Source organism: Lytechinus pictus, chromosome 3 (assembly GCF_037042905.1).
Source record: "Lytechinus pictus isolate F3 Inbred chromosome 3, Lp3.0, whole genome shotgun sequence".
Classification (NCBI taxonomy): Eukaryota; Metazoa; Echinodermata; class Echinoidea; order Temnopleuroida; family Toxopneustidae; genus Lytechinus; species Lytechinus pictus.
This window is the reverse complement of record NC_087247.1, coordinates 26,647,118-26,672,537: the sequence shown is the minus strand read 5'-3', so window position 1 is coordinate 26,672,537 and position 25,420 is coordinate 26,647,118. Positions and strand designations below refer to the sequence as shown.

The following is a 25,420-nucleotide window of genomic DNA, read 5'->3' as shown; positions in this document are numbered from 1 at the left end:
ATTTTTTTAATGAAGGAATTATCATGTGTATATGCTATTCTTATTTGTCTATTTGTTTGGTTTTTTGTGTTCTTTCTGAATGTATTCTGAATGTTCTTTCTGAATGTATAATGATTACTTATGTTTTGTGAAGTTATGGAAATGAATATCATTGAAAGATTGAAAAAATTATACAGCTCACAGAGATGAAGGCAAGTGTCTCTGCTTCTTTGTTTTAAGAACTTACAAAACCGTTAGAATGCCATGGACTTAGACATCAGATGGATTCGATCCCAGTCGTATGATGGGGCAAGCAACGAGTCTGGAAGAGTTTACAGGAACAAGCAAAGGAACTAAATTTGTCTGTATAACCGCACATAATTTGAACTTGATATTGGCATACTCATGTGATGACTGCATAGAAGCTGAGACATTTTTCGAACAATCCATAAACTTTACACATTCATTACAGACAGCCATCCGCACCTAGTGGCATATGAAGATGCGCAAAAGAACCTAAACTTGCGAATAACCTCTTTGCAGACCTGAACGAATACCATGTGGTATTGTAAATAGTGTGCAGTAACAGCAGTTCAGTTTACATTTCCGGCAAAGGGAATACTAGAAGTATTCAGAAAGCTTGAGTATCTGGTCAGGCAGAGGTATGGATTACTATTTTGGTCGGTATGAATATCCATCTATTTCATCAAATGTAATGATCCATGAAAGTCATTTTTCAATTTTCTATATTCCCCTCCTTATTTTTCTTATATATTCTGTATATTTGTACATTGTAATCAAAATTCCATGTTAATGTATCCTAAGATTAATTTAGTTTTTGTTAATAGTATGTTTGTGAGGATCATTTCCTCCAAGCCATTTATGTCCTTTTATCATCCTTCCACAAAAGATATTTGTATAACCTTATTTGTTGATATATAATTGGTGCAGCAAAAGTGACGTCAGTAAAACAATGGAGGAATGATAGATGCAGCAGTTGCTATTGCCAGACAACAAGGAGGATTTCCATACTGGATTTGTTGCAAAACGAACTTGGAAACAAAAGCAAATGCCAGACGATTCAAGAGATGAGTCGCACACAGACCCAGAAGAAAGGTTGAGAATGGAGGTCTTCTACAAAATTGATGAGACACAAGTACACGATTTTAGCTCCAGAATTCAAGAAAAAGATGCTTGAAGCTCCATAATTCAAGATTAAGTGGAATTATAAATCAAGTTGCTGTTTCTAGAAATACAGAAGTTCTAGAGAAACTTTTTTGTTCACTCTGCAGTCCAATTTTGAAATACCCCAGTATAGTATTCCTGTTTGGTTACACTACAAAAAGAATCACATTCAGTGAATTGAAGCAGTACAAAGACACTTCACTCATCTTTGTTTTTCTTTTGAAAGAGCAAATTCTCCTTCATAACATGAGCATTTACTTGTTTTAGATTTGCCACCTCTATATAATATGATTTATCTATCTGTTTAATTTGTTGTAAGAGTTTAAATTGTCTATATGACATTTCTTCTACTATTATAAAACCTACTTTTGGGACACATTTGATAACTTTCATTCATAATTTGCAAGAACTAATTGTTTGAAGTTTACATGTTTGTCTATGTTCCCTCCTTTCTGGGATACACTCCTATGATATGCTTCTGATTTGTGTCTTGATGTAACTGTTAGGCTGTTTTTTTTAATGCATTATGTAATATTCTCTAATTATTGATGCATGTCGATGTTGTAATTTATCTAATGGCCTTATGGTAAACGCTGTTAGGCATGTCTTTCCATATTCTTTCTCTTTTTACTCTCGAAGTGTATATGCTGTGCTGCCAATTCCATTTCATAACAACCAAAGAGGAGAGCCTTGAAACAGGCAGTGGTTGTTGTTTATGTTGGTTTATGTGTATTTTCAAGTTCCGTTCATGATATGCTGTCATGTTATTATATGTCATGTGTTCCTGGAAATAAACATAAACATAAATAAAACAGAAGACATTCTTACATATTCAACTAGTTTGATTAGGATTGTAATTACATATAGTGGAAGCAAGCTTTTGAGCATACAGAAGGTTGTCACTTTAATATGTCATAACTCTTTACATAGAGTTTTTCTCTGAACTTTCCTAAACAAAATGTTCTTTTTGAGATACAAGGTTTTCGACAATGTAATGAAAAGGAGATCACTTAATAAAAATCAACACTGGACTTCTTACTGAGCTCTAAGAGGTGCAGTGATGGATCGTTTAATGATGATTGGTAGAGGAAGAAGATCTGTAGCTTCTATATCTTCGCTCTGTGATGCAAGGACACCGTAGTCACCGATCTCTGACTGAAGAGGTTCAAAGCCAGTGCGACTCAGCAAGTCTGTGTTAGGAAGACCCTCTGAAAAGTATTGAAAAGAATGATAAATTCCCCTTTATGACTGATTACTGTAATGCAGATCCATATACACCTTGAAAACATGTTTTCAATAAGAGGGGAGGGTGAGTGCGTATTAAAACTATAAAAAATAGGAAATTCTTGAAAAAAGAGCTCTGAACTGTAAAATGTCAGATTCTTTCCTCCAAATTCAGACAGGTTATTAAGGAGGTCTGAACACACTCCAAAATAAAAAAAACATTTTCAAAATGGATCAAATACAAAGGATGAAAATGGATTCAAAATTCATTGTGTAGGTATGGCACCATGCTACGAACAAAAATTGATAGTGCATGCAGGTACAATATTCTTCCACATTATCTCATGAACAGAGATTTGATAGTAAATATTTATTTCAATGTGTGGTCTATAAGGTGCTATAATATTCGTAATTATACAATATTCATGTAATTCACAAGTGAATACTAGAATTTTGATTAAATTTTGGTGAAAAATATATAGAGTTGTATGAAAAAAATAAACATCGTTAAGGATTTTTTGTAGTCCAAATCTAAGAAATGGCTGCCACCATATATATGGCATTTACTTTGCAAACATCTTACAGCTTCACATATTGGCTCCAAAAAAGATAAGAAAATAGCAGTGTCATATAATGCATTGTTATACTTTCTTTACAAAGATATCTCAATAATTATTTTCTTTTAATGAATAATCAACTGCAATAATGAAGAAATCAAACATAATGCTAAAATTAACATTGGCACTATTCCAAATTGGAGAACCCTGAAATAACTTACCAAACATATTGAAATCGAACTCGGTCACTTCTCTGCCTTCATCTGCCCAAACGGTGACAGGCAATTCAATGCCTTCAACAATCTCTGCAAAATAAAATTCATAAGTAATATCACAGAATCAAGTCTGAGGTCTGAACCCAGCTTGATAAGACCACCCCCAACAAGAAAGAAATAACAATAAAAATAAGAGAGATCAATAACATTCATCATATCAACATTATTTATTCATTTTTTTTACAAATCTGGATTCTATAATACATATGGATCTGAATTTCAAATCTGTTTTGATTTATATAATAGGAAAACTTACAGATTACAGGGAGTAAGGGTGTTTCACAGAGATGTTACAGTGAATACTCACCTTCCTCGATTTCAGGACGGGTTTCTTGTTGAGGATACATAAGCTTCTGGGCTGTTGAATCTGATGGGTGGCCATGCTTCAGGACACTGAATACCACTCTCCCATCCTTCAGGAGACTTAGGCGTCCTTCTCCTACACCACTTGGCCCAACCGCAGAGGGGTACATCAGGTTTCCAAGTGACGAGTCCGATGCATGACCGTGTACATGAGACCGATGTGGGATATTTGGAAGGGGCAGTGTTGATTCTTCAGTCTCTGGTTCTGTTCTCTGAGGGGCTAAGGGACGTCTGTGAGGTACTCCTGGTAGTCCAGTGATGACTGAGGACGAGGACAAAGAAGGAAATACTTGAGATTGCTGAGTGTCATACCCTAAATCAGATGTACGCTCACCCTCAACAGTTCCTTGACTACTTCTAGAAGATGGCACCACTGTTTCTGATTCTGCACCTGAAATGATACCCTGCATAGCTGAATCCGAAGCATGACCATGGAGGTGTGACCTCTGAGGAAGTCCTACAATCTTATTCTTGTCCTCACCAAGCTGTTCTTTGTCACTGCCTTGGCCTAGGGTGGAGTCTGAGATGTGTCCATGGACGCTCTTGACAGGAGCACTTCCTGATGGATGCTCCCCTTCTGCACATCCTGCACCTTGTATGGAAGACTCAGATGGATGGCCATGCAAATGTGACCTCTGCGGAAGCTTCTCAGTTGTACCATACTTAAGATCAGCTCCACTTTCATGATCTTTCATGGATTCAGACACATGCCCGTGAACATGGGACCGGTGTGGTACCCCAACTAATCTACCAGACTCTTCGGTTGCACTCTCCTGAATTACCCCTAGATTTTGGATTGTAGAATCAGTTGCATGGCCATGCTGATGTGGTCTCTGTGGAAGACCTGGTATGGAGGCATCTTCCTCTGTAGGACCACCTACACTGTCCTGTCCGACTCTTAAATTGGAGTCAGAGGCATGCCCATGATCATGTCTCCATTGCTGTCCTAGCGCAGAAATGTCCTCATCTAATGAGGTTGCAGAAGGATGACCGTGTTCGTGTGTCCTATGTGGTAATCCTACAATTCTTTCATCTGCATCATCACTTGCACTTTGCCTCGTGTTCTTGCCAATGATATCATCAAGAATACTACTAGCTCCTACATTACCTGAAGCTGTTTCTTCCTGTACAGCAGCCCCTTGACTGGGCAAAGAAGAACCAATCTCCAATAGAACATCATCCATTGTGGTATCCTTTGCTTGTTCTTCATCTAAATCCTGTATGGCATCATCTCCATCAAGTTGATCTTTAGGTAAAAATTCACTGATGGAGATTCCTCGACTTGCCTTTTGCTTTCCGGTCTCCTTGGATGCCACCCTTGCAGATCCACCATTATCCATTCCACCCTGACCTCCCCTTATTAATGCAAGAACTGGCTCAATGTCCTCATTCTCTTCTTCGCCCACCTCTAGTTCATCACCGTGATCCTTATCAATGTCACAAGCTTGTTGTTCGGATTCCTTTCCAAAATCCATTGAAACTTCTTGAACCTCAGTATCACGTTGCTCCGACTCATCTGTAAAGTCAATCAACACTTCTTGCACTTCTGTAGCTCCTGCAGTTCCATCATCAGGGACTTTACTAGGAGCATCTGCTTCAGTTGCACTATCCATCTTGGTGGCATCTCCTTCAGAGGGAGCTGTTCCTTCTGCAGTTCTTTTTTCAGCTGAGGATATCACTGTTGGCTTGATCTCGACGTCAACTGCTGTTGCTGCTGCCCTTGGAACAGCATCCACAAATCTCACAGCAGACTCTCTAGCATCAGAAGATTCAGCAATATCTGTCCCGGCCACTGCCAAAGATGGAGGAGCTGGTGGAGCGTTGAGTGCCTTTTTCACAGCCTCTTTGTCATTCTGTAAGAACTCTATTCTTTGCTGATCTAGTTGTCTCCTTCGTATCCTCCAGAGAGCCCTCTGCTCCCTCATGGTGGCCTCCTTGGCCAGCTCTGAATAGAACTGGATTACTTCTTCCCTGCAAGAGATATGACATAACATTGTGCAATTACTTGGTTTTATATTCCATTGTTCCATATTCCAACATTATTTATCTATTGTTTGAAAATAGTAATTTTTAAATATTTCATTTATTTTGATGAAAACATTTACATGAAGCATGTTCACAGAATGAATAAAAATATGGAAATGAAAATAAACATTGGATCAATCATAAAATAGAACGAACACAGGAGGAAGAGATTTGCCAAAAAAATGAGGAATAAAGGGGAAATCTAATTTATGGAGGAGGAAAATGGGAAAGAATAAGAAATAAACAGAACACAAAGAAGGAAAGAACCAAAGTAACAAAGTAACCCCCCCCCCCCCACAATAAAAAAATGCAACTCATACAACAAAGTAATAACACTGAGCTCTTACAAGCTTTAATTCTAGGATTGTTTGTCCAATGTGTTATGTGATAAGCCTAATGCACTGGCCCCTGTTTCATAAAGACATTACATCATAGTAGCTTTGAAAGATTTTGATTTGCTGCCAAGCCCTGTAACCACGGTAGTTATCATTAAAGTACCATCTACTTGAAACAAGCCCCTGAGCATGCAAATATATATTCTGATTTTTTATATATTTTTATTTGTTTATTCACTTATTTATTCATTTACCACTCTTAAGATGCAACACCCCATCAGCAAATGCTGGATTTCGTAGGGGGTACATAAGGGGGTCCTTACCTTGCTTGTTTTTCTAGTTCACTTTCAGCTTCTTCTATGGCCAGTTGTCTTCTTGCTACTTCTTCCATCCTTTCCCTATCTTCTTCTTTCTCATCTTCAAGCTCCTGGCCGCGCCTCTGCATAGTAAAACGCAATAATAAAATATATTTCATCAGAAGAGACTAATCTTGATATCCCCAAAGTCTTCTTCTTTTGTAATTCAATTATTGATATTTACTTCAACCCCCAGAAATGAGAATTCACCATCTAGATTCCATTGGGATTTTTTTTGTCATTGTATATTTATACATAATCTCATAAATTCAATTAATATACCACAGGATGATAATACTGAATAAAACTGCATATTTTGTGGTAATAATTCCAAAGCACACTTTCCCATGGATGATAACTGGCTGAAATATAAATTGCAAGTATCATAACACCAACAATACAAACCTATTACTGGTCATGTGGGACTGCAGTCACAAGATATCTTAAGTATTCTATAGCAAATAATCCAACAATCTTTTCAGTAAAATCTTCAAATTTCAAATATTCTAGAACACCAATGCAATCATGGGGAGGTGTTTTGGCTGAGTGGATAAGTCTCCAGAGTTTGAACCACAAGGTTCCCACCACAGCACTCGCGTCCCTTGGCAAGGCGTTTATCTACATTTGCCACTCTCCACCCAGGTGTAGGAAATGGGTACCTGGTAGGAGGAATTCCTTGAATGCTCGAGCGTCTGGTCAGGATAGCTGCGCTAAAGCCAGGGTAATAGTATGCAGCACTTCGAGACATCTGTATTTAAGCTCTACATAAATGTCACTTATTATTATTAATCTTCAGGCATCAATCATAAAATCCTTGCAATACATACATCAATCAATAAATGATAGTTGTTACTTACCAACAAGTCTTTCTGCATTTGTTCTTTCAAATCATTCAGTTCCTTTCTCTTCTTGGCACCAATAGCTTGACGTCTCTCTTTCATTATTTCTGTAAATATAAATTTTGACAAAAAATAACTCATTGTTAGCTATGAATTGACATGCCCAGGTATTCTTTCATTATTTCTCTAAAAATACATTTTGACAAAAACTAATTCATTATTTGCTTTAAATGATTATGTGAGACATATCCTGGTATTATGTAATGCACTCTTATAGTGGCCAATTGGCCCTCGTAGTTTATTTTCATTCCAATTAAAAATAAACGTAGCCCATGATGGTTTTAATACTATAACATTTTTCTCACTGGTTGCCTTTAAAGTTCATGGTGTCAAAGAATCCCCCACATACCTCTACATATGCTGTAATAGTCTTCCTAATTAAATTCTGGGATCCAGATAATTGACTAATGATCTATATCAAAGAATGCATTATCGACTGAGAAATAAAACAACCCTACTTTCGTATGAGGCTCGAAGTAATAGTGATGTTCTATAGTGTTTTAAGAAAGCCCAATTCTAAGGAGCAAACAATCATATTCATACCAGATATCAGGGGAGCGTTTCATAAAAGGAATTGTCGGACGTTTTATCACACAAGTCCCGTATTATTTGACAGTTACCATAGCAATAGTGCTTCTCAGCCAATCAAAATCAAGGTAAGTTGTCACATCTGAAAATTTGTCGGCCAAAAATGCTGATGCAACGCTCCTCTGATTCAGACTTGGCATCATACATAACAATACTACTTACCATTGTGCTTTTGTTGTTCTTCTGCCGCTGTACGTCTGGCTACTGCGAGTAGCTCAATCCTGGCTTTTTCTTCTCTCCTCTCCTATTCATGAACAATATGAAATATAATTGTAAACTTGCACATATTTCTAACCGATATGCTTTATTTTAGTTTCACTTTTTTCATTTCGAATTGTAATTAACTATGCATTACCCATTTCCTTTTTTTTTTCGTTAAAAAGAATTGTTCGCTATTCTGTACCCTCTTTGCAGTCTTTTATTTGTATAAATGTGTATATATTTGCATGCACTTTCATTTATATTGTTATGATCTGATAAACCTTGTAATGACCCCCCACCCCCCGCCCATGGATCCATCATAGAAATTATTTTTTTGGAAATAAAATTGTTAAGATATAGAAAATATTTAGTCAAACTTCCAAGAATGCATTTCTTTGGTTTTACTACTTTCTATTAAAACAAAAATAACATCAGGGTCCCTACTTCCCTAGTAAGGAAACCTTGTAAGAACCCCTTCCCCAACCTATCCATATTTAGAGTAACTATTTTCGTTCCATTTACCTTTTCTCTCCTTGATACAGTAAGCTGACCGGCCAAAACCTCCATGTGCTTGACATAGGTCTTGGTCCTACTTGTCACCTGGTCTAGTTCCTCTGTCGAGAAGGTCAGACCTACACAAGGCGGGTCCACGGTGGGGTTGCAGATGAAGTGCTGGTCGTGACAAAGTAGAGATAGTCAGAAAACAGCTATACAATGTAACATAAAGATATACATGTATGCTTTTGAAAGGAGAGGAAAACCCTTGGAACAAGTTAGCTTGTATGAAAACAGAAAAATTGAAGAATACGATCAATGAAAGTTTGAGAACAATTGGACAAAAATAAGAAAGTTATGAGCATTTGAATTTCTAAATTGCTATGCTTCGGAGATCCTCCTGTTGGCAATACGACCAAGATATTTGATGTCACACATCAACAACTCTCCCCTTGTACACTATACACCCCAAACATCAATTTTCGCTCATCTTCTGACAGCACAAACTTCTTTTTTTCATTTATTTCATGAAACTTCTATGATACGTTCTCCCATGAAAAAACAAACAAGTGGAATGCCTCTGGCCGTCTCACCTGCATCACGCGATTCAATATAGCAGCAGTGCTGATTTTGAAAACTACTATAACTCGCACAAGATGTTCAGTGATACTTGGTTACTCTTATTTCCACGTTTTATGAACTAGACCAATACACTTATAGAGATATGATGGCAACTCAACAAATACCCCCAACGTGGCCAAAGTTCTTTGACCTTACATGACCTTTGAACTTGATCATGTGACCTGAAACTCGCACAGGATGTTCAGTGATACTTGATTACTATTATGTCCAAGTTTTATGAACTAGACCAACACACTTTCAAATTTATGGCTGTAATTCAACAAATACCCCAATTTGGCCAAAGTTCATTGACCCTAAATGACCTTTGACCTTGATCATGTGACCTGAAACTTGCACAGGATGTTCAGTAATACTTGATTACTATTATGTCCAAGTTTCATGAATCAGATCCATAAACTTTCAAAGTTATGATGGTAATTCAACAGATACCCCCAATTCGGCCAAAGTTCATTGATACTTGATTAACCTTATGTATAAGTTTCATGAACTAGGTCCATATATTTTCTAAGTTATGATGACATTTCAAAAACTTAAACTTAGGTTAAGATTTTGATGTTGATTCCCCCAACATGGTCTAAGTTCATTGACCCTAAATGACCTTTGACCTTGGTCATGTGACATGAAACTCAGGCAGGATGTTCAGTAATACTTGATTAACCTTATGGCCAAGTTTCATGAACTAGGTCCATATACTTTCTAAGTTATGCTGTCATTTCAAAAACTTAACCTCAGGTTAAGATTTGGTGTTGACGCCGCCGCCGCCGTCGGAAAAGCGGCGCCTATAGTCTCACTCTGCTATGCAGGTGAGACAAAAACAAGATAGATGGGCAAGACTTGATTAACATGACAATTTTAGTAAAATATGTAGAAAATTGGGGAGTTTTACAAGTAAGACATTACATACATTGGTCACATTGCCAAGGAAGGATGTCCACATTATTTGTGATCTAAACATTCAAATGCTCCTCACTTTCCTCCCTTATTTGTTCATTTTTTTCTCAAACTTTCATTGATTTGTTTGTTTGATTTTTTTCTTTTCACACAAACTAACTTGTTCCCACAGTCTAATTCTCCTTAATATTCATTATTTGCACACAGTTTGACATAGATTTAGTTACACCTAAAGACAGAATCAAGCCAGTGTAGTGGGGAATGCCCAAGAAAATATGGAGGGCAGATGCTGAATAAAGAGGGGACCCCCTCAGACAAAAAAATATTAAAGGGAGCATGGAATAATAGGAAAATTAATTAATCAAAGTTTACACAAATAATTTTACAAAAAATATTGAACCCTTAATGAGAAATTAAAAGTAAGCACCATCCATACAAAGGAAAAGAAACAGTTTTAAAAAAGGAATCACAATCACTCAGACAAAAATAAAAATCGACCAATTCCAGACAAATACAAGAATGAACATGGTTTGCCATCTGATATCTATTGAAATATATCAGTCAGACTGCAGGTCCCTATGCTAATGAGCAAAAAGGCCAGATTCATCCAAATCATCTCGTGGCTGAATCCTCTTCCTTGCAAAATCTCGTGATTCGTGAGATTTTCTTTCTCTAAGAATTTACCTGTTTTAACCTCAAGTTAAATGAAATATTATTGCACCATCAGATAGAGTAAAAGTTACTCTTTCATATTGGTCATTTATTTTGTATACAATATTTTGTTAAATAAGTAAATTTCTGGCCTGAAATTGTGCCTCAAAACTGAATTTTCTTCCTCTGTTTTCTTTTGCAAATTGTGCAAAACTTTTTATTTTGAGCCTCAATGATATCTATATCACCATAAAGCTGAACTTCTGTACTTTCTCACAATGCCACTCTTGATATGCGGCACCTTTTAATCGGGTCAAGATCACACTTTTCCCACCAAGGTACAAGACGAGATTTCTGAAATTTTGTACTTGCATGAAATCCAGAGTTCTGATTGGCTGGATAAGGTTCACAGAACAACAGGCGCGGGGTATTTGATGAGATTACCACATGGGAAGTGTGACCTTCTCACGAACCCAGGCACTTGAACCATTGGAATTTGCCATTGTGTGGTCTTTTTTACCAATCAGAGTGCAGTATACTTGTTTTCAAGCTGCTTTATGTACTTGGCAAATGAAAAGTGTGATCTTGACCCGATTAAACCAATTCTTATTTTGAAACCTATATCATTTGAAAGCATACATATTCAGCTTTATCATAATATAAAAATCATTTGGGCTCAAACAAAAATAAAGTGTGAAAATAGCAGCTTTTGTCAGGTGAAAATATTTATTTTGTTGCATATTTTAGATCAAAATTTTAACCTATATTACAAAATCTTTGAATAAATCCAAACACATGACCTGAAAGAATGATTCTTCTTCTTTACAATGGTACCAAATTCATGAAATTCGATGCATAATTAGAGCAGCAATGACCGAATGAAAAGAGGTGTTTTGGTCCGCATCAAGCTCATTAAATATGCAAAACATCTCAAGTCATGAATATCACTTGGATGAAAGAAGCCACTTTTTTGGGACCTGCAGTCTGACTGATATCTCTTAAAAAAAATTACTTTGGTTAAGAATTGCTCACCTCAGGTGCACAAAGTTTAAGTAGGTTGATTGTTTTGCCACAGACATACATCTCACTCGATAACTCTTGAAGGAACAACGGTACAGCACTCTTATTCTCTCCAGTAAGCAAGCCATATCCATGGGTCCAGTAATGCTTATCTGTCAAAAACACAATCATAGTGAAATCTTAAAGGCCAAGTCTACGTCCAACATTAAAGTGATTTGAACAAAGAGAGAAAAGTCGATCTTGGAAAAGACTGAAAGTTTAGTCAAAATTAAGACAGAAAGTTAGAAAATTATATTCTAAAATTTTGCTTTAAAAAAAAAAGTTATATGAACAACAGAAGCAATATGCAAATGATGAAGCCAACAATGTCAGATAATCAGGCCTGCAGACAATAACTATTTATTTTGTACCCTGTATTTCATTTTATGAAATGAGAAAAGATATACATTATTCATCAAATGTAAGAATAGTTTGCTCCATAAACTTTTGGAATAACATTTCTGTAAAATTATCATTGTTCAATTATGAGCTTCGCCGTCATTAATTTCAACCCAAAAAAATTTCATATCTCATGAATGAAATACAAAATGAGAGAGTGAGTGTGCTGTGTCAATAACTCTTATTTGAATATAACTAATATCAAGCATACAGCAGAATTTTGAAATCAAGCGAAATTTTTAATGTAATATCTTTCCTATCTCATGTCTTGCTTTGATGAAATTTTCAACATTTTTGGCTAATTAGATTTTCTATCTATTCATATAGATTATATTTGAACTATAATAACCCAAAATAAGGCTAGAATTGAATGTGATAGTGACAGGTCTAACCCACTGTACACTTAAATGAGTAAGGGGGAGGAAAATATGAGCATACAATAATTAATGAATAATTTTTGGTACCTAACAATTATCATGATTATCAAGTGTAGACATTAAGTGTATATGACTGTGGTTTGATCTGGGTTTCACCCCAGATTACTTTCAGAGTTTAATCACTCTATCACAGATACTGTAGACATACCTCTGTAGAAGAGGAAGGTGTGGTTTGCTTGGATCATGAACTCTCCGTAGGCGTCTCGGCATATTCCATGAAATACCCAGTCTTGAATAAACCTGTGATTCACACACACAAAAAGAGAAACATAAAAATAGATTACTACACAAATAATGCACATTTATGAGTGTGTTGTGGCGATGCAGTGCACTCAAGGATATTTACAATATGCAACAAGCCCAAGGCACTTGGGCAGAGTGTTTTTGTATTATATTGTGAATACATGTGCACGAGATGCCTGCAATGTCACTAACATCTCAAATTAAAGAATGTGCATTATTTGTTTTATTACACAGATCGGTAGAATGAATTGGCAGTGGGAGATTTGTTCGCATCTCAAATTTTCCAGCACTGGAACAGACAAAGAGGTCACACCTACTTTCTATTATGATATCACAATCTAAGGTCTATAGGAATAACAGAGTTCTGTAGTTAATAGATTTACTCACATGAGATATGGAGCACACGCACTCCGTAGGAGAGACAGCATAAGGCGGTAGTTCTCTGTGCCCGTACAGTCCAAGGCTTCCTGATAGAGGGTTGATAAGAGCTGGATACCGATGGGAAGGGGGTCACTGGGCCCCCCTGGTTTGGTACCCTTCCTCACGTCACAACCGCACAACCTAGCAAGATATCTGGTAGGTGACACACAGAGAGATTCGATATGTTTAATAATTAGTGGATTTACAAGGAATCGCAATAAGGTATTGTAGAATGTATGCTAGGATCTAAAAAAATTTAGATGAATTTCATATAAATCGAAAGATTAATGTTTGGTTTGCATGTCTTTTAATGACAAAATTGATTTAATTCAGATTGCTGCCAATATCAATTTGTTAGATCAACCTCATAGTCTTAACCATGTTAAGCAAGTGACATCATTATATAACTCTGAATTATTAAGATTTGAGTACAAAGTTACTTTGCAAACCATTGAATTTATCTCTTCCAAGTGACCTTTGAAAATGATCATATCCATGTATATCTGAAGTGGTAGTTACTACAGTGAGCCTGTTATCAAGATTAATGTATGCGGATATTACAAACAGGTTCAAATGCTTTGAGCCCTGACTCACATCTTTCAGATGGTGGTGTAAAGGACCAATCCCAGGCCATATCGTTTTTTTATTGTATTGATAAATGTCTCTAAAAACCCAATTATACACACAGACACTTATAACTCCTACATAAAAATCCTTCTTACCGCAGCTGAGCCAAGAGTCCACTGAACATTGCCCTGATGACAAGCACCGTCACCTTCCTCTTGACCCCATCCCCACCAGCATCCTGCTCCAACCGCGACTGGGTCAGCAGCACCTGGGCATTGTAGTACTGCAGGTACCTCCTGACCGCCCCGAGGAAGGCCTGGAGAACCAGACCCCCGGTGTAGGTGGAGTTGGTGATCGGTTGTTGGGAGGTGTGCCACAGGCGGGTGTAGTCCGTCCCGGCCTGCGCCAGTTCCGAGAGGAGCTGCTGGATGCTCTCCGGCGTGGTACCTGTCAGGCAGATCTGGGAGTTCACCCTGAAGGTCATCATCTCCTTTTGGGTGATAGTGACAAATACAAAGTAAAGAGTTTGTTATTATGCATCTGTGATGACTAATGAAATACAGAATCTTGGTCAGCACTTTTCAAGAATTTTAAACCCAACCCCCATTTTTTAAAGATGAAAGAATTCCAAGCAATATATACCGGCAACGCAGACGAAAAATGATGCTGACTTTGGTCAGCACTCAAGAATTTTTTAACCCAAAGCCCATTTTTAATGATAAAAAAAATATATATACAGGCAATCGGAGATGAACAAGTATGGTGGCAAAAGTTTGTTTTCAGTGTGTAATAATCAACCTTGTTAATACATGGACATCACTGTATTTTTCGACCCAACCCCATGGACTGAACCATACCCTTATTCCCATTTTTTTCCCAGTTTGCTGAGAAAAGAAAGGAGCTTGAGTGAGATGACTCAGATGATGGTGATACGGCCTCTGATTTGTCACTCCCCTCAACTTACAAATGACATCTTTTAAGTTTGTATTCTTAATTTGCTTGTATAATTACGATATTTTGAATGTACGTGCTAATATTTGTTTTCATTCATGTTATCGGTTTTTCAATATTTATGATTTTTGTCTCAGATGTTGGGTCAACGTTCAATAAGGCTTTTTGTTCTTTTTTGTTGGCCTCTCATTCTAATAAACATGTTTTTTGTTTGTTGTGATGATGTTTTACTTATGTATAAATATGTACCAAATTTTTTTTATGTTTTTATCGAGAATGAAAATAAATTGAATTGAACTTCATTCACACTTAGACGTGGCGGTCAAAAAGCAGCTCGAGCACTCTCCTCACTGACTTCAGCACTGTAGTCTGTTTGTGGTGCCATAACCGATGCAAGGGATGCAGCTGCTCAGAGTGGGCAGTTTTTGGTGTACCTAAAGCATCAGATGGATCAACATAGGATGATTTAATTCGTCACCCAAGGCTGCAGAGCTTCTTGATTCTCAATCATGGGTTCAATATCTCTGTGAGTACTGCTCTAACGTAGAAATCAAGATCAATGCACTCAATCTGGTGGCAAAACGTAAAGTATGATTTTCTCGACCTAACTAAATGCCCAAAAGAGAATGGCAATTACTAGAGGCAATATTATGAGCGCCTCTGTCAGGAACGTGGTTGTCAAAAGATAAAAGCTAAGTTCATAAAAATTCTGTAAGACCATAGTAAAATGGTGAAATGGAGGAAGAGGGAGAGAATTAATAAAATTCATGATGGAAAACCAATCAAGAAACAGAAGTCAGTGGACAAAACTGGTACAATTACAATATGCATCGACAAATTAATTGCCGATTGCAGGCCATTTGCTAAGTACATGTTTACAGCAAGATGACAGTACTTGCAATACCAAAAGGCAGTAGAGATGCTAAATGACGAGACTGTTGTACACCATCTTGACTTTGTCAAAAGTAACACTTGTGAGTATCAAGACACAATCCAAGCTATTCATTGGGGGGACAGTGTGACGGTGCATCCCATCGTTACTTACTATTTGTGCAGGGAGCACAATGTCCCAGTGAGGGAATGCATTGATGTAATATCAGACGATCACAATCATGATATCCATGCAGTGCATACCTTCCTGGAGATAGCTCGCCTGCGATCCCACGAAGAAGGAAAGCACTTTCAAAGAGAACTTCAATTCTCTGATGGGTGTGCTGCACAATACAGGTGCAAAGGCGCCTTCTCTGATATGTGATAATAACAAGGATGAGACTGAGAGGAGATCAATTTTTTTAATTTCCTTTCATGATTTTCTTATATTTCATAGAGCGGCAAATGAAAAAAATAAAAAATTCAAGCAATATATACAGGCAATGCACATGGAAAATGCAACTGACCTTGGTCAAAACTTATCAAGAATTTCAACTCTATACCCATTTTCAATGATGAAAAATTTCTAAGCAATATACAGGCAATGCAGATAGAAAGTATTGGAGGTGAAAGAGCATGGAGGCAAAGTTCTTTCAGTGCCTGAAAATTCATAAACCTTCAATTCACTGACCCTATCACTACATGGATTTGATATGCCATCATAAATATAGAAAGATTTTTTCTTTTTAAAGCACGTCCTTACACATGCTAACAGTGCTCTTTTTTTAACTAAAAGCTACAATGTTGTCAACACAATGTAATCATATATAGGACCACAGTAATTTAAAGCAATTTTTATTAAGACTAATGTTGCTCCAAGTTCAGGTGAAACGCTCAGCATAAAGGCCTCTCCACACCGTATGACTGGTCAATGATCCAATTTTAAAACAAATCCTATTTTGCTTGTTTTCTGAAAATATGAATGACAAGACAAATATCTCTCTATTTGAGATTCAAATAGAGAGATATTATTATACTAGAAGTATAATAATATAACAATTTCAGAGGAGTGCAAGCCTTTATTTTGGTGTAAAAGCCAAATTGGTTTCAAATTGTAGCCAATCTTGCGATCGCTATAATGTCGTGAAGACAACACATTCAATTCGCTTTTATTCTAATAAGGATGGTAGTACAGACAAAGATTTGAACATAAGTATTTGTACAATGATTGAGGACTTTATAAGTAAGATGTTCCACGTCTCAATATTCACATTAAATTTTACATTTTATTCCGGATTTGGGTTGCAGACCAATCATAAGGTGTGCGGTAGTCTTTAGGTATGTACTTGCCTCATCATACAGGAACACATCAGAAGGCAACCCTATCAACACATTCCAGGTATGTTGGACCAGACGATGCTGGTCTTTCAAGACGATGGGTGGAGGTTTGGTGGTGGGCCGGAGGATGGCTGCCTCCTTGCATCTCAGCTGATAGACCAGGTCCAGGGCTCCAGGACCGGCCTCTGTCAGGTAGCGCCTCTCGGTCGGCCTAGGATGACTGGTGGACCAAACAAAATAAAGTGGACCATACTACATGAACAGAATTGAATACTATATAAACATAAATATGACAAATTTCATGCTCCTTCAGGGTGACAATGATCAAAAATAAAAAGAGCAAGAAAAAATCTGAAAGAGCTCCTCAGTTTCGGTGGATTTGGGCTTGAAAATGTCACTAAATTCTCCTTAAATTTTCAGATGATTGATCCGGTACTAAGCAAACTAAATATCATCAACTGATGGGTGAAGGATCAATATCTCCATGAGCAAGCTTACACTGTGTATACAGTGGATCAACACAGTGTGCTAATTTGTTGCCCCTGATGTATCCCAGCTTAAAATGACCAGCTCTGATAATTTTGAATGTTTGCTTGTTGATGTACATGTATTGATACTTGACCCACTGATCGTACAAAGAATTATAATTTTGTTGCAACAAATATATATATCTGGTTGGGAAAATTGACCTTACCAAATATTAAAGATGTTTGCAAATAGCCCAATAGCACCAAGCACTAAATTCAGCAATGTACTTTTTTTGTATATCGAAAAGAAACACAAACTATCGGAAAATGGAATATAAAAAAATGGGGAAATTCCCTTCAAAATCATGTAAAGAAACCAGTATAAGATATACTACAAATTATGATGGTGCCAACATGGAATTCTATCAGGACTAGTTCATTATATTTGAACAGAATTTTATCAAATCATGAAGAAGTTCATAATAGCATCCTTTGACAAGGCATCAATGCACACTTTTGCTTTGCTACTCTCCACCTGGATGTAAATGGATACCAAGTAGAATGGAAAAGCCAATGTAGTAGGCCTCGCACTGGAGCTTGGAAAGTCTTACTAAAATACTCCCAAGGGAGTGGAGCAAGGCATAAATTGTTTGCAGGAAAGCAAGGATCCAATGACCAGGGTAATGATGTATCTGTAAACCGCTTTATACAGAGATTATTAGACACAATATACAATAAGAATATCATCATTATTAGTACATTATTACTGCCACACATTCTCTACAAGAGCACAAATAGTTTTACACAGAGGAGCATAGAGAAATCTAGATCAGAGAGTACTCACTTTCCAATGTTCTCCCAAGTTCTATGCCTGCTGGGCTTGTAGCGAAGTGCGGCATCCCAGATGTTCTCTTTCTCTGGTGTTGACATGGCTGAGGTTACAGACCCTGACATGGATTCATGGTACCCTTCATCGTCTGATAAGGCAGACTGTTGAACGAGAGAACGATTGCATGATAAAATATTAAAATTACAGAGAGACACTGGCCATTTTGCTTTGTTTGGTGACTGCAATGAATTGTCATGAAAAGCTGCTTGCAAGACTCCTTTGGGAAAAACACAGCTCTGACTATTGACAAGGTGGCTTAAAATTTCACTGTCCCCGGATTCAGAGGGCGCTGTTTGACATGCGCACGCACTGCGGACAGCGCCAGCTGCCCATTGACACCAATGTTATCATGGTTATACGTCGCATACACAAATGCCATTTTCCAAGTGTCCGAGCTCTAATGTTTTTCAGTTCACATACTAGTATGCTTCGGCTGCTGTTTGAAGATCTTTGCAGGTTGGCTCTGCCTTTTTCTGCTGCGTGAAGTGACGTCGGCAAATACTTGGACCAATGCTGATGTAGCCAAAAGCAGCATAGCGCATGTGTACTGTGAATGTGTGCACGTGCTGCGCGACTGGCTGATGATTGATAGCTACATGCAAATTACGTTGATGATCTTCGTAATGAAAATGGCGGCGAGTACATACTCGTCCAACTGAATCCGGGGACGGTGAATCTTAAAAACTCTAAGTTGAAGGCAGGATTTGTTTGATAATCATGTTGCTTAGCCCCCTAAAAAAAAAAAAAAAAAAAAAATCACACATAAAAAAAAAAGAAATTTGAAAATCATAAGAAATTATTCCTACCTCTGCAAAGGCGGGTACTTTAATTCCAAGGAATGCTGGATTGGTTGTGTTGGGGAGTTCAGGAAGAGAGAGCTTGGCATCAATGCGCTTCACACGGCTATGAACAAGGCCACCAAAGAGACTCCCCCTCACTTTCCGTTCATATGCATTACCCATGAGGCTCTGTAGATATTAAAGTAAGTAGAGTTGTCAATTCTGCTTTTTCCTCTTTTTTTTGTAGTAATTGAATCATATTTAAAGGCCTGTCACATCGTTCCGTGTATGCCTTGCGAGTGATTGCCAGCAACTCACCCACAACAAAGTTTTGAGCATGTCCAAAACTTTTCTGCATGCAAATCAGACTTGTGTCCGCTTCTGCGGGCTACTGCATGTGAGATGTGTGCGAGATACTGCCAATGCAGGCATCCTGCGGGTTGCAAAAATAGTTACCCACAAGTCACACGCAAGGCTTGCGAGGAACGATGTGACAGGGCCTTTAGACATACTGTATTTCAGGCTCACTTTAACCATGTCATCAAAGACTTTGTTCTCCGGTAATGCCATGCAACATACATATTGGACCAGAATTAACCACAGCAAAGAGGTTTAAACACATCACAGTGATGAGTGGTTTAAATCTCACAATTTTCATTTGAAAAAATAATTTTAAGTAACAAAGGACTACAATGAAAAGAGGCAAAATCCTGCACAAATTGATACAAAATACTGTCAAGATTTGTTGAAATTTCACCATCAGGTTGACAGTAGGTTGAGAAAGAGTTGCTTTTTAATATTAAATTACGATTAACTTAATTCTTATTTTGATAAAAATCCTTGTTTGGTGAAAACTGCAGGTTTTGAGCCTGGTTTCCTCCCACCCCCCCATTCAACAGGCAAACTGTAAAAAAAATTTACTCTCTATTCTTAATTTCATATCAATCGACTTAATTTTATGATATTGTAAAATAGAATTAAAAACAGATATACTGAAGCTTTTCGGCACACACTCATCGGATTAAAACTGCATGAAAGACCAGAACGCTAGAGTGAATCAATATAATTACGATAGAACCGAAAGAGACAATGGATGCTAAACGACAAGCTGTGATTAGCTGTCAAGGTATTAAACAATTCAAGCTAAGTAATAGCCGTAAATTGAAGCAAAGCAACTAAAATAACGCAAGGGTTCTTACAAACTCCTACTGGCGGCACAGAATGGGGATAGTTAGTTAGCCTTCTGGTCATTCATGTGATTTTACTCCGATAGGTACATGCCAAAAAGCTTCAGTATGTCCATTTTACAAATTTGCGGTACCAAACATTTATTTTCATGATATGTGACTCGACACACCGAAATGAGAGACAAGTCGGAATGTTCCAAATCTAATTTTTTTTGTGATTATTATTCCCCGTTTCTTTACCTTTAATTTGATATATCACTCGACCCTTAAAAGTAAATATTAGTAGAGATATTAGCCTTAGAATGCAAGAAAAATTGGGCTCTTGAAAATAAAAATCAAGAGAAAAACGCCTTCGAAGTTTGACTTCCGTTTTGACCCTGCTCCATGAAAAAATCTATTTTGCCACCGCCGAGCTAACCGAAATGCCCTAGTAACCGCTTGCCAAAAAAGGCGAAACGATTAACCAATGAGGAGGCTGCTTTGAGAACAATAGTCAACTTGCATGTCACGCGCGACTGCAAGACGAAACAACGTTCCATGTCAATCAATTATCTTCTACACATCAGTGGTTAAACCGGGGTTTTATAATAATCTTCGTCAAAGAAAAAGAATGCCATGATATAAAAGGTTGGACCTAAAACCACGGAGGAGGGAGTATTCCAATTGTGCCATCGGCTTGTTTGAATGTCGATGGCGTTTACTCTCACCCGGACTCTTGACATGTAATCTATCAAGCGAGTCATTATGACCTGAACTTTAACCGCATGTTAAAAAAAAAAACTATCCCTTGTAAAAATAATGGTTAGATGGGCCTTCAAAATAATTTGTACCTCACCTTTACTAATGGCTTGTGTGCTCATGTTTTATTAATGCTTATGTTAGATTGAGACAGTGAGAACAAAAACGCGAATAATTTGTTCAATATCGTCTATTACCGATCATTTGGGGGGGGTATAATTTACAGCATTGGAATGATTTGAAATTAGTACAAAATACATAAAGGTATATTAATGAAAAAAGGCAATAGAAAAAGGTTTATAATGATTCTAAAAGTGGTGCAGAAAAAAAACGTTGACATAAACATCTTAATTCTACAACAAAAAGAGCGAGGAGGTACCCTGAGTAAAGTCCCGTTATAATTATTTCCAACAGAGGATAGATTAGGGGAGATACGCTTTTTATTTTTTTAAACAAACAAGTGCACACCTAGTTACAAATAATGCGTAAAGCATTTCCATTTATCTGAATGAAGGATATAAGAGCAAAGGTGTCGTAGCCGCGGGGATCGATCCCGGACTCTCCATGTATAGCCAGGCACCTTAGACCACTCGGCCACGGCACCTCCAACATGAATGCTGATTCGGATCGATATCAAGCACAACCAATATTTTATTCTAACACAGTAACAGATAAAGAATTAGAACATGCAAATGCCTTGTGCAACAAGTCTTTGTAAGATTGAATGATTAAATTTGGAGGAGAGAGAACCCCACTAAGAAGAGAAAAAAACATAATAATAATAAATTCAAAATAAAAAAATAAAACGAAATAAAAGCCCGGTTGTGTTTATAGTTCTCTGTTTTTTTCTTGTCCGTTTTCTTAATTTTCCAATAGAACTTTTGACTCATTCCATTCTACCTTAATTTCCCGCTGTTGTTTGCTATTTTGTCATCTTTGTTGTTTATTTCCCTTTCTTACTAATCACGCTAGCATAGTATTTTGGAATGATTTGTTCTTTCTCACATGTTCTTCTTTCCTTCCTTTCCCGCTTTCCTTCCGTTTTCCCTTTGTATGTTTTTCTTACTTTTTCATAGGCAGATCCAGCACTGATAACAGTGCGAGAACTGATTAAAAAGCTACAATAATCCGTCTTTAAATGCAGTCTCGACTTTCGACATCGCACTGAACACGCCATTTCTGAGTTGACGATCGACACTTCACACGTTTTGAAATAACAAAAGCCCGGACGTTGCGAGTAACAAAACCTAGACTACGGTAGACCCGGCGGTCGCACGACGAGCGCCGGCGCAGTTTCGTAACAATTGATCATTAGCCTTTGTGCTACGGGGTCCTGGCCGCCCAAACTACGATGGATTGTGAGCTTTAGATAATAATGATAATTTTCCAAAGTTACAAAGCGCTGACTTCAGGGGCGCGGTGGAGCGAATTTGAAGGGGGGCACTGGGAAAAATGGCACCTTCTCGTTAAAAAAGAAAGACTAATCTACAGTAGTGTGGTGAGCGAAAAAAAATTGAATTGGCTGCAGTATCGAAGCTTCGAGCGAGCAAAAATGAACATTTTTATAACGAAAATCCAATTTTGTGTTAGATTTTGACATAAATTTATAGGCCTATTCAGAAATAATATCATTATCTCTCTTTCCTTCTCTTATATTTTCTTTCTTTTTTCTTGGTTGTGATTTTTTTGGGGGGGGGAGGCAAGAGTCCCCCCATCTGTACGCATCTACCCACTCAACTGACTGATGAAACTTAATGCACGTATGATTATTCTTTTTTCCTTCAGAAGTATATTGCTTTATTTCTTGTTTCAATGGGGCACTCGTTAACACCGTGACTAAACTGATGGTCCTTCCCAGGTGAAAGGGGCACAGAACATGTTGGTAAGGGGCACTTTCTTGGGTAAAAAGGGGCACTGATAAGAGAAAGGGCACCGTATAAGAAATCAAAGGGGCCCCTTCTAACAGCATAAAACGGGTCCTTCTCGGGTGTGAAAGGCGCTGCACGTACAAAACACGTTCGTGATGGCATTTGGGGGTAAAAATTGGCATACGAAAAATGGCACTTGCTAACACATACAAAAGAGAAGATCAAACTGGGAAAGAACGATAAACCGAAACATTAAGAGGATAAAACAAAGATAAGAACAAGAAGAAAAGGGGCATGGAGGAAAAGATGGTGGGTGTGGCAAGGAAGAATAAAGAACGGCTGTGATAAAAAAAAATAGAAGATCGAATGGGAGAAGAAGGAATAATATAGAACAACAAACAATAAGAGGGAAAAGGAAGAGGAATAAGACGTTGGGATGAGCAAGAGAGAGAAAGGAGAAGGAAAAGGGGAAGAAATGAGGTCAAAAAATTAGAGCAGATCGACGAGGTAGGAGAAAAAGAAATGGAGGGGGAGGAATAAGATCGTGGGGATGAGCAGGTGAGAGGAAGAAGGAAAACAGAAATATATTAAGGGGGATGTTCAGTGATGCTTGATTACTCTTATATCCCAAGTTTTATGAACTAGATCCATAAACTTTCAGAGTTAGGATGGTAATTCAACATATACCCCCAACACGGCAAAAGTTCATTGACCTTTAATGACCTTTGACCATGGTCATGTGACCTGAAACTCGTACAGGATGTTCAGTGATACTTGATTACTCTTATGTCCAAGTTTTATGAACTAGATCCATAAACTTTCAGAGTTAGGATGGTAATTTAACATATACCCCCAACACGGCCAAAGTTCATTGACCTTAAATGACCATTGACCATGGTCATGTGACCTGAAACTCGCACAGGATATTCAGTGGTACTTGATTAACCTAATGTCCAAGTTTCATGAACTAAATCCATAAATTTTCAAAGTTATGATGGTAATTCAACAAATACCCCCAACTTGGCCAAAGTTCATTGACCCTAAATGACCTTTGACCTTGGTCATGTGACCTGAAACTCAGGCAGGATGTTCACTAATACTTGATTAACCTTGGGCCTGTTGCATAAAACTTTTTACCTGAGAAAACTCTGGTAAAAACTAAAAACTAAGGTTAGTCTGATTTTTGCCATTGACTTTAACACAGGGCAAAAACTCAGGTAAAAACAACCCGAGTTTTCTCAGGTAAAAAGTTTTATGCAACGGGCTCCTTATGTCCAAGTTTCATGGACTAGATCCATAAATTTTCAAAGTTATGACAGTAATTCAACAAATACCCCCAACTTGACCAAAGTTCATTGACCCTAAATGACCTTTGACCTTGGTCACGTGACCTGAAACTCGAGCAGGATGTTTACTTATACTTGATTAACCTTATGCCCAAGTTTCATGAACTAGGTCCATATACTTTCTAAGTTATGATGTCATTTCAAAAACTTAACCTTCGGTTAAGATTTTGAAAATAATTTTCCCAACATGGTCTAAGTTCATTGACCCTAAATGACCTTTGACCTTGGTCATGTGACCTGAAACTCAGGCAGGATGTTCAGTAATACTTGATTAACCTTATGTCCAAGTTTCATGAACTAGGTCCATATACTTTCTAAGTTATGATGTCATTTCAAAAACTTAACCTTAGGTTAAGATTTGATGTTGACGCCGCCGCCGTCGCCGTCGGAAAAGCGGCGCCTAAAGTCTCGCTCTGCTATGCAGGCGAGACAAAAACCGGCAAAAAGAGAGAAGATCGAAGGGTGAGAAGAACGAAAACAAAATTATGTAAATAGAAACGAAAAGGGGGAAAATAGGGAAAAAATGTAGAGGGTGAACAAAGGGGAGCGAGAAGAAGGAAAGGAGGAGAAAATAATCGACATAGAAAAAAGAGAAGATCGAAAGGGAACAAGAACGGCAAACAAAAGAGGAATTAACAAATTAGAATTAAGTGAAAGGGGTTGAGGAAGAACAAGAGGGAGATTTAGAAAGAAGAGACCGAATGGCCTGAATAAGAAGAGCGAACGAAAAGGTGGAGAAGGGAAGAAAGGAAGAAATAAAACAAGAAAGACGAAAGAAGAACTGAAGGTAAGAGAATAACAGAGAAGGAAAGAGAGAATAGATCTGGACAAAGTCTAAGGGGACAACATGACAATGACTTGTAGGTTAATGTTAATTTCAATAGGTGTATTTTAAATGACTAATATTTTCAATCAATATCGTAAGACCCATATACCATTATCAAAAAATAAAAAATGCAGGCCTACTGCATGGTCCTTTCGGGCCATATTTCATTGGTCAAAGTCAGGGGCGGATCCAGGATTTTCCAAAAAAAGGTTTTCAACCATAAATTAAGGATATTTCGTACCCGCCAAAAAATTGACAAGCAAAAAAAAGAACAGGTCTTCAATTTCAAAAGGGGGGTACATCCCGGGGTATATCTCGGCTTCAATGGCATTTTTACATTACAAATTTTTAATTTTTCTTCTCAAGGGGG

General features: G+C 37.6%; 1 protein-coding gene across 2 annotated transcripts in view; it reads right to left on the bottom strand.

Moving 5' to 3' along the window:
• The window catches only part of LOC129257531 (gamma-tubulin complex component 6-like), a 46,665-nt gene that overhangs the window by 14,134 nt on the left and 7,111 nt on the right, over positions 1 to 25,420 (bottom strand). For both annotated transcript variants that reach the window (XM_064096724.1, XM_064096725.1), the window contains exons 6-19: positions 19,113 to 19,274; positions 18,262 to 18,407; positions 16,963 to 17,170; positions 13,947 to 14,281; positions 13,192 to 13,377; positions 12,710 to 12,801; positions 11,699 to 11,838; positions 8,510 to 8,659; positions 7,949 to 8,030; positions 7,157 to 7,245; positions 6,267 to 6,382; positions 3,528 to 5,554; positions 3,167 to 3,250; positions 2,204 to 2,372 (exon numbers count right to left, since the gene is read on the bottom strand). In XM_064096724.1, the coding sequence (XP_063952794.1) occupies positions 2,204 to 2,372; positions 3,167 to 3,250; positions 3,528 to 5,554; positions 6,267 to 6,382; positions 7,157 to 7,245; positions 7,949 to 8,030; positions 8,510 to 8,659; positions 11,699 to 11,838; positions 12,710 to 12,801; positions 13,192 to 13,377; positions 13,947 to 14,281; positions 16,963 to 17,170; positions 18,262 to 18,407; positions 19,113 to 19,274 (3,986 nt within the window). The remainder of the gene's footprint in view (positions 1 to 2,203; positions 2,373 to 3,166; positions 3,251 to 3,527; positions 5,555 to 6,266; positions 6,383 to 7,156; positions 7,246 to 7,948; positions 8,031 to 8,509; positions 8,660 to 11,698; positions 11,839 to 12,709; positions 12,802 to 13,191; positions 13,378 to 13,946; positions 14,282 to 16,962; positions 17,171 to 18,261; positions 18,408 to 19,112; positions 19,275 to 25,420) is intronic.